The sequence below is a fragment of the Tamandua tetradactyla genome, chromosome 9 (genome assembly GCF_023851605.1).
Source record: "Tamandua tetradactyla isolate mTamTet1 chromosome 9, mTamTet1.pri, whole genome shotgun sequence".
Classification (NCBI taxonomy): domain Eukaryota; kingdom Metazoa; phylum Chordata; class Mammalia; order Pilosa; family Myrmecophagidae; genus Tamandua; species Tamandua tetradactyla.
In genome coordinates, this window is record NC_135335.1 from 2,654,572 (window position 1) to 2,663,631 (window position 9,060).

Below are 9,060 nucleotides of genomic sequence, written 5' to 3' on the forward strand. Positions count from 1 at the left end.
TCTCCTCTAGTAAAAACTAGAAGAATGAGAAGAAAAAGTGTATCTGTCAGTTTAGTTTATCCCGTGCTGCAGAACAAACAGGCCCCATAAGCTTGGTGGCTTGCTCCAACCACAGAGCAGTGCTCACTCAGCATGGTGGTTCCTCCTTCGGTGGCCATGGCTACATCCCTCTTCATCATCAAAGGCACAACCCCTACCTGGGCTCTCGTGGTCTCACGGCAGGGGGACAAGATGACGGGACCGTGCGCTGACTTTCCAACCTTCCCCTCTGCACTGGCCTATGTCACGCTGATCACAATTCATTTGACCAACTCACACGGCCAAGTCTGATACCCATATCCGCGAGGTGCATACCCCCCCAGGGAGGGGCAGCCATTAGTTGATTGTTTGGGCAATGACGTGCCCTATCACAGAGCTGACTGGCAAGGACAGACCAAAGGCTGGGCTCTCCCTCCCAAACCAGGTCCAGCCACCCCAGGCATGGAGAGAGAGATGCAGCTGTCTGCGTTACTGCCTTTTTCTGCTTTCTTGCTTTGCCAGTCTGAGTCCCACCGTCCTCATAGGTAACACGGGTCCGAATGTCTCATCAGCAGGCCATTGAGAGAATTCGCCAAAAATGTAGAAAGTATCATGCGTGATTCCCATGGGGCCTGGTTTGGGTTCCAAGGTAAGTCCAGAGGGAGGGGCATTGACCCCTCTGCCCTTCCCTCCCCAGAGAAGGCACCTCAACTCCGAGGACCGTCCATGTCTCTTTTTCCATGCCACCCCCCCACCCAGTGCATCACTGGGTCCCACTGGTTCTCCATCTAATATATCTCAGCGCCCCCACCCCCACCCACCCTAAAACCTCCTCACTGTTCCACAGACAGGACAGGCCTCAGAGCTTTGGCACTGGCCCTTCCCTCTGCCTGGGCGTGTCTCTGTCCAGTAAACCCCTCGCCTTGCCAAGATCGGACCTGCCCTACGGGGGCTGGGGGACAGGGCTTCCAGGAACACCCCTGCCCCTGCCTGCCCAGCTTCCTTTCCCCGACCACATCACCCTGCCCCCTTCTCCACACTGCCGCGTGGCTTGGGTACACGCTGCCTCTGGGGAACTGCCTCTTTTAATCATTGGTGGCCTCTGGCGCCCAGAACGGGGTCTGTCCTGCTTGTCACGCCTGGTACCTTTGCCCGATGGCCCCACAGTCTCCCAACCGGCCTCCGCTCACCCCCCCCACTCTCCCGCCACCCAGGCAGCCTCAGGAGCTTTTAAAAATCTCTTCAGCTCCTGCCACCTCCGGCGTTACTGCCTCCAGGGCCCCTGCCCACTGTCCAGCAGAGAAAATCCAGCCTTTGGCCGCTACTCCTCAGGCCCAGGAAAGCACCAGAGACCAGTGATTGTGGACAGGACAAAGGGGAGGCTCGGCAGGCGCACCCCAAAAGGCACTGACGTTGCGTCACGTTGAGTAATGCTGACAACTGGGTGCTGGTCCAATGCCAGCATCCCCCTGGGGGTCCCCTCGGCCTTGTCTCCACGTCCCCTCTCCAGGCCGGCCCCTCTGCCTAAAGGCCCCACCCGGCTTCCCGCATGGTGCCTCCTGATCTTCTGGCTCTCAGCTTGAGCATCACCTCCCTGCCCCCCGCCGCCCTTCCCCAGAGCCCACTGGCGCGTCGTCCCTTGGCTAGTGCTGGGTCAGCCTGAGTCCCCTGGACACGGCCCACGCGGGAGCTGGGGAAGAAGATACCCATCCTAGCTCCCAGGGCTCACTGCACCAGGCTCCACGCTGCAGCCGTGTTCACTCGGGGTCCTGGGGAAGCCCCCCAGCCCTCACCCCCCATCTGCTCTCCTCCCCACGGGGCTCGGCGCCAGGCTGCCCAGGCCAAAGTCCCCAGCCCCTCCTCGGGCCGTCTCTCTCTGGGCCTCAGTTCCCTCGGCAGACAAACAGGGAGCCCGCTGGGGCACTGTTCAGGGGTCCCATTGGGAAGAGTTGTATTCAGCACTCACCTGGCACAGGGTCATCCTGTGGTTGATTATTTTTATTTGGTTTGCTTTGATTTGTATTGTGATCAGGGACCCTGGGGTGGGGGTCAGACCCCCACAGAGAACAGACATATGTGTATTAGGTCGACCAGTCTCAGCTGCCCTGGGCTTGTGCAAGGCCTGGGGTGCTCAGGCTCAGCCCTGCCGACAGGGAGGTGTTCGCCCACACTGGGTTCCCACGGGCACCCTCGCATAGCATCCCACCACGGCTCACCTCGTCTGAGCCCCTCGCAGGGCGTCGGAGATGGAGGGGCCCTTTGACGTTTCTCAGGCCAGGCGGGGAAACCGAGGCCCCAGAGGAAAATGGCTTGCCCGGGGTCACGGCTTGTAGCCAGTGACCGAGGGCAGCCTTGGGGGTGAAACGCAGCCCTGAGATGGCACTGGCACCCACGAACCCACGCAGCCACTCTGCTGCTCTCCAATCCCCCTCACGAGACAGCACCAGCAAGCCGGGCCGTGGGTTGGCCGCGGATGGGCAGTGGGGAGACAAAGGGTGGGGCGTCCAGGCCTGCCCTCCCCGCAAAAGGAGACCCAGGCGGTTGTGTCTGCAGGTTCTGAGGTCCCACCCCAGCCGGGCTGTGTCATCCCCAGCAGGGGCTCAGGTCACCTCGAGAGCCAGCTGTCCTGCGCTGGGCCCGTCGTCCGAGGCTGCCAAGCTTCTCCACACCGGCGGAGAGAGGAGCCTGTGTCCTGGTCCCACAGAACGTGGCAGCGTTTCTCCTGCCCCCTCATGTTCCCCACACCCCAGGAGAGGGTCCCAGCCTGAGGTCAGGCGGGTTCAGCAGTTGAGGTTGGGGCTGGAGGCAGCAGAGCCCACCACTCTGCTGTCCTAGGGGACACGGGACCATGTCTGGTCCCAGCTGGGCCTTCGGGCCAGTTTCCATCTCCCTCCCGCTCTCTGGCCCTTTTGGGCAGTGGTGGGTGGAAGGCAGGGTTTGTTCGTGGTGTATCTGGAAGCTTATGGGGGGCTTATGCCCCTGACCGTGGGGGCGAGGGGCTTCCAGCCCGGTAAATGTTAACTTAAAAATAAGCTACCTTTCTCTGTGTCTTTCTCTTGGCCACGCTCACCAGCAAAAATACTGCCGGCCCTGATGTGTTTGCTATTTCACGTCACCCTTTCCATTGTAGGCCATAATTTTCAGGTTTATAGGTCAACTATAAAAAAATTCTGAAACCCTCTCCTTTGACTGAAAGGGAGCACTTTGAAACGAGAAGGGTGCTGAGGTGGACAGGGCAGTGCGCAGCGGGGAAGCTGCTCCCAGTTCTTTCCAGCCCCACCCCCACCCCAGGCCTGGTGGCCGCCCCTCCCCCACCACAGCCCGTCCCAGCAGGAGCACCCATCAGCCGTCCTGTGGCTGGGCACTGGGGCCCTGTGTCCTGCCCTAGGGTCGCTGATGTCAGCGGCAGCAGTAGGGGGCCTGTGTTCACCCAGCCCCGACGGGGGCTCCACCCTGCCCACCCCCTCCGTGGGGGCCAAGGGGCCTCCGCACCGCTGCTGGCCGGCCCGGGACTTGGGTGTGTGTGGAGTTCGTGTCCATGGAGTCAGGGAAAAAGGTCTGGGGCCACCCAGCCTAGGGGATCCCCAGAGCCTACACCGCGGGGCTCAGTAGGGGCATGTGGGGAGCGCCACATGCGGGGCGCAGATGGGCGCTGGGAGCAGGCGGGCGCGGGCCACGCCCTGGCACGAAAAGCTCCCACCCCTTTAGGGAGCACAGCACAGAAGACTGCCTGCCCTCCCCCTGCCCCTGCCGTGTGGCCGCTTTGCCCCCTCGCCCCGTGTTCTGCCTTCCCAGCGCCCTGGGGTGCAGGAGAAGCAAGCAGAGGGCGAGTTCAAGCAGAGAGAGACCCGAAGTGCAGCATTCATCGGCCTCTTTATTGATAACCCGACGGAGAAGGAGCCGGGGCAGTGGCACAGACGGCTCGGGAGCCTTTTTTTTTTTTTTCTTTCTTAACAGATTTGTCTTCATGTTTAAAAAATTGCAATAAGAGAGACAGCGAAAGCGCGAAGAGACTGCAAGCTAGGCGGGCTGGCCAGGCGGCTACAGCTGGTGAGTGGGCCTCTCCCCAAAGTCGGCTACAAAACTGAAGTGTCCATTTGTCAATGGCCAGATGCGGTGACTGCGCTTTGGCGTAACCAATGACCTTGTGAGTGCGTGGCAGAGCGGCCCACGCTGACATAAATAGAAATATAAGTTAGTATAGCTTTTTAAACTTTTTGTACAAATATACATGCTTTTTTCCTTTTTTCTCCTTTTTTTTTCTTTTTTAGCTTTTTTTTGCACTGAGAATCAGCAGAGATTAAACATTTTATATAAATGACTCTTAAAGCTTTACACCTTGGGGCCAGTGTACCTCCTCGTGCAGGATGCATTTAGATATAAAAGAGTTATTAATACATTGCACAGTTTTCAATCTTTTAGACATAAAATCGAACGCTGCTCCGCGGCGGCGGCCGCCGCCAGCTGCTGCTACATGAAGGTCCCAGCCGAGGCTCCAGGCTCCTGGATCTGCTCCGCCCCGACGGGGCTTCCCCGGGGCTGCTCTGCGCGCCTGCAGGGGAGAGAAACTGGTGAGCCCGCGGCCGCGCCGATCAGGCTGCGGGGACCCCGCGCGCGCGCGCGGACACTTACCGCGCTCACCGCAGGCGCTTGCGTGGGGTCTGCTCCGCGGCGTTGACAGCGGCGGAGGCGGCGCCAGGAGGACACCCCGCGGGGACCTCGCCCGACGCCTTATTCTCGGGCGCGGGTCTCTTGCGCTTGGCGAAGAAGTCTGCGGGCGACCAGCGCGCGCGCGGGTCAGGGCGGGGCCGGGCCGGGGACCCGCGGGAGCGGACGGGGCGGGGGTGGGGGGCGAGGAGGGGGCGGGCGGGCGGGCAGGAGTGGGGGCGCCGTCCCCGCCCGCGCCGAGGTCCGCGGCGGGTCAGCTTTGTTTACGTCGCCGCGCAATGTGCTGTGTAAGCATTTCCCCTTGTCCCGCCGCCAAGCCCCCCGGGGCGGCCGCGGCACTTAACCCCCTCGGCGCCGCGCCCGCCGAGTCCGGGAGGGGCCCCCGCGCCCCGGGACGAGCGCCACGCTCCGCGGGGGCCCGGGCGCTGCCCTCCTGGCCCTCCCTCGCCAGCCGCCCCGGGGCCCGGCGGCTGGGCGGGCAGCGGGGGAGAGGCCGGGAGCGCCCGGGCGCCGCGGCCCTTTAACGCCACGGAGGAGGCGGGGACGAGCGCGGCCCCCGAGGGCCGGGGAACCCGGGCGGCTGGACAAAGCGGGGCCGGGCCAGGGTGGGGCCGCGCGGGGACTCACCTGAGATGAGCGGGCCCGGCAGCTTCTTCATCGCGGCGCCGGCCGCGGGCGCTCCAGGCGCGGGGCGCCCCGCGATCCCTGAGTGCGGCGGCTCAGCGTGAGGCTCCTGGCTGCGCGGCGCCGCGGGCGCGTCCTGCTCCGCGCTGTCGGCGGGCGCAGCGGCCGGAGTCGGCGGCGGGGTGGTCGCCGCGTCCGGGACGCTGGCCGGCGGGGCCGCCTCCTCCTCGAGCCCGTCGAGGGGCTCGTCGGCGGGCGGCCCCGGGGGCGGGTTGGGGATCACACAGATTGGGGTGGGCCGGGACGGCAGCAGCAGGCGGCAGCGCCCCACCTGCACCGTCTCGCGGTAGAAGGCGGGCACCGACTCGCTGTCCACCTCGGTCCACTGCAGGCGTCCGGGGCCCCGCAGAGGCTCGTCCCGCTGGAAGTTGTAGTCCCAGCGGCGCTGGTCCTCGGCGTTCAGCTCGGCCAGGCGGATCTGCAGCTCGCGTCTCAGCTCCTCGTGATCCACCGGCCCGAAGAGGGTGCGGCAGGCGCTGGTGCGCGCATACATGGGAAAGGTGCGGCGGGCTACCAAGCGTTCCATCGCGACGCTCTGCGGGGACACACGTCGGACATGGCCGGGACTGCGGGCGGGTGGGGAGGAGAGGACAGGACAGGAGAGGAGAGGAGGAGAAGGAGGGCGGAGGCCGGCTGCGTGCAAGGGGCCCACGCCGCGGCGCAGCGGACCCCTAGAGTGCAGCCGGGTTTGTGTTGGTCGAGGGACCCGGAGGGACGCAGGAACGACGGCTACCTGGCTGTCTGCACCGAGAGCTGCTCCTGCGTCTCGCTTGCCCGAAGTGTCCTCCGGCTGTCGGCCGCGCCCCCTTGGTGCCCTCCGCTCGGTCCTGCCGGCCTAGCCCGCAAACCCGAGTGCAGCACACTGGGCCTGTGGAGCACCCAGCCCGCGCGCGCCCCTTTTATACGCGCGGGCCCCGCCCTGCGCGCGCGGGCTCCGCCGCGATTAGCATAATGTAGTATTTTCAGTTTCGACAACACCGCCGCGATTGGCCGGCTCCCCGCTGCCCCCGCCCCGCCGGCCCATTGGCCGCGTGCACACACCCACCGGGGGCCGGGGGCGGGGCTCGCGGCGGGGCCGCGGGCTGATTGGCCGCGGCGCGAGCGAGGGGGCCGGGGGGCGGTGAATGGGGCGTGGGAGGGAGTTAAAGGGCGCTGCGGGCCGTAACGTGACACCGCGGCGCCCCGCCCCCTCGCCCCATCCCCCCGCTCCCGCCCCCGCCCCCCGCCCGGCTCCTTTGTCTGCAGGCGGGGGCTGCGCGGCGGCTGCAAGGGCCCGGCGTCCGGCCAGGCCCCATCGGCCCCGGCCCGGGCCGGACTCCGGGCGCCCAGCGCCCTGCCCGCACTTGCCGTGGGGCCTCCCGCGCCGGCTAATGGGGCGCTAACCCCGAGCCGGCCGCGGCGGGACGAGGTCTCCGGCTGCCCCCGCGCGGCCTGCCGCGCTGTCCGCACACCTGGAGCTTTAGCACACCTGCTGTCCCCAGGCCCTCGAGGCCGGTGAGGAGGTGAGGGCTAGACACCCCCCAAGAGCCTGTCCTCGGCCCCCTGGAGCTCAGCATGGCCTGGCGGGGCCCACGCTGCTGCCCTCTCCTTCCCCACCGGGGTGCCTGGGCTGCAGAACAGGCCACAGTACATTCACGACGTGAGGGGACCCCGGTGTGACCCCCCTGTGCCCAGCACCCTGCCTGCAGCCAGGTCACTCTGTGCCCCAGGGTCTGACTATCCAGGTGGCTGCTGGATCTTGTGCTGGAGGGGGATACTGGACTGGGCCAGTGGGGTGGCTGACCTAAGTCAGGTGTTCACTGCCCATGTCCACACTCTCGGTGTCCAGGGCCCACGTGGGCGTCGGCCAGCAGCTGTGGGAGCTTTGCCTCTCCCGCACCCTGGAAGACGAGCTGCCCCCACTTGTTTGTTGGGGCAGGACACCCCAAAGGACAACAGGTATGCAATTCAGGGGGCTCCTGGCACAGGTGTCCAGCGGAGGACCTACCCAGGGAGGGAAGGACCTCTCTGACTTTCACCAGGGGAGAGGGTCAGGACTTCGGGCCCCTGATTCTGGGACTCGGAACTGGACGGCTGGTCCCACTGGCCGGATCTTGCCGGCAGAGGCGAGAGGGGGACACATGGGGCAGTAACGGCAAGGTGAGGGGCGCGCACGGGGCTGCACAGGAGCCAGGGCTTGAAAACGGGGAGGCGAAACCCCGGCGTGGGATGTGGACCAAGGCAGGCGAAGGAGGCGGCATGGGCCGGTGACCTCTCCGTCCCCTTCTGGACCCAAGCCACCGAGGGCCGTTTGAAGTGAGGGGCCACGTGGAAGAGTGCGTCATTCCAGCAGGGGCCGCCCGATTGTGGGGCGCCTCTGTTGTCCTTGGGCGGCAGGACCAGAGCCCTTTGCTCATCTTGTTTTCTTTATACTTCTCGGTACAGTTTATCCCACATCTCCCCAGTACCCCAGGGCTGCAACGATTCTTTATCTCCAGGACGAGAAAGTGAAGCTGCAGAAAGCTTCCCAGGCGCCAGGGCCCCTCGACGGGGCTGATACCAGTTGGCCTGACAGCAGGGTCAGGCAGGGCCTTCTGTGGACCCCACCTCATGGTGGGGGGGTCGGAGGGGGGCTCTGACCACAAGGCGTGGAACCGCGGCCCCACCACCCTCCCGCACCCTCCGAGTCCTGGAGAGGTCTGGCCGCCTGGCTGGCTCCAGCAGAGCTGGGAGGGAGAGCAGGCTGGGGTTGCCGTGCTCCCAACCTGGACTCCTGATCTGGGGGTTTCACTTTCCCCAGGATGGAAGGAACGCTCCCCCCCATGCCCCCCAGCGCTCGGTTGGCTGCCCCTGCTCGGGACACCCAAGGACTTGCTGCTGGAATGCGAGCCCCTGTCGGCCCTGAGCTCGCCGAGGGCAGGGGCCCTGCAGATGCCCAACGAGCGAGCAGCAGCTGCCCCTCCCCAGCCAGGGAGGCTTCCTACTTGCATTTTTCCACTTTAGCAGTTGAAGCAGAATAAGTCAGTGCCATGAGGACCCCCCGCCTTCCGGTCTCTTTGTGGTGGGGGGCGGCCTTCTCTGGTCCCGAGACTGAATTTGGTCGAGCATGGCCCCCGCTGGCTGTCCCACCCGCAGGACCCAGGAATGCAGCTGGTTCGTGTCCCCCGAGCCGGGAATTGGATAAAACCGGGAGTTCAGGGCCCCGGAGCCCAAGGCTGAGGCCCTGAGAGAGGGCCAGTCCTCTCCTGCCCCGAGGGGGTCCCTGAAGCAAGTAAACATCTGGTCTGGATACAACAACCAGGCTCTACGTTTTGTAATTAAAAATATATCCTAAGGCAAAGGAAACAAAAGGAACGATATGTGTGCTTTGTGTTGCAACGGGGAGGGGTGCTGGTCCAGGAGGGGCTGGCTGTGCGGGAGTCAAGGAGCCCTTGGCGAGGGGTCCCTGCCCAGGCGCCCACGGGGCATGGGCACGTGTGTCTCCTGTAATGCTCACCCACCCCACAGAGAGACGGGGTGAACGCTGCATGATCACAAAACTATTGACCTCCCTCCCGAGTCCCCATGTCCCCCGAGATCACGTATCCCGTCTAGCTTGGGGCGACGGGACGTGGCAGAAGCATCTCAGGCTGCGTCCAAGGCTGATCCTTCAAAGCTACCCTGGCCATCCTCCCCCACCCCCATCCCCCCGGCCGGCCTTGAGGTGGACAG

The 9,060-nt window shown here is 65.0% G+C and overlaps 1 protein-coding gene and 1 long non-coding RNA gene across 3 annotated transcripts; one reads left to right on the forward strand and one right to left on the reverse strand.

Moving 5' to 3' along the window:
* Nucleotides 1-3,872: 3,872 nt before the first annotated feature.
* On the reverse strand, nt 3,873-6,261 carry CDKN1C (cyclin dependent kinase inhibitor 1C). The gene is made up of 4 exons (XM_077115373.1): nt 6,104-6,261; nt 5,314-5,905; nt 4,651-4,789; nt 3,873-4,570 (listed from the first exon to the last, which is right to left on the reverse strand). Exons 2-3 carry the CDS (start codon nt 5,894-5,896, stop codon nt 4,656-4,658), a joined length of 717 nt encoding a protein of 238 aa, XP_076971488.1. The 5' UTR covers nt 5,897-5,905; nt 6,104-6,261; the 3' UTR covers nt 3,873-4,570; nt 4,651-4,655.
* Nucleotides 6,262-6,762: 501 nt separating this feature from the next.
* LOC143645812 (uncharacterized) lies at nt 6,763-8,694 on the forward strand. 2 transcript variants are annotated; one of them, XR_013157187.1, is made up of 4 exons: nt 6,763-6,872; nt 7,199-7,308; nt 7,795-7,928; nt 8,150-8,694. It is a non-coding gene; the product is annotated as an uncharacterized LOC143645812 (long non-coding RNA). The 2 variants fall into 2 exon arrangements; XR_013157188.1 differs by lacking the exon at nt 7,795-7,928.
* Nucleotides 8,695-9,060: the final 366 nt, after the last annotated feature.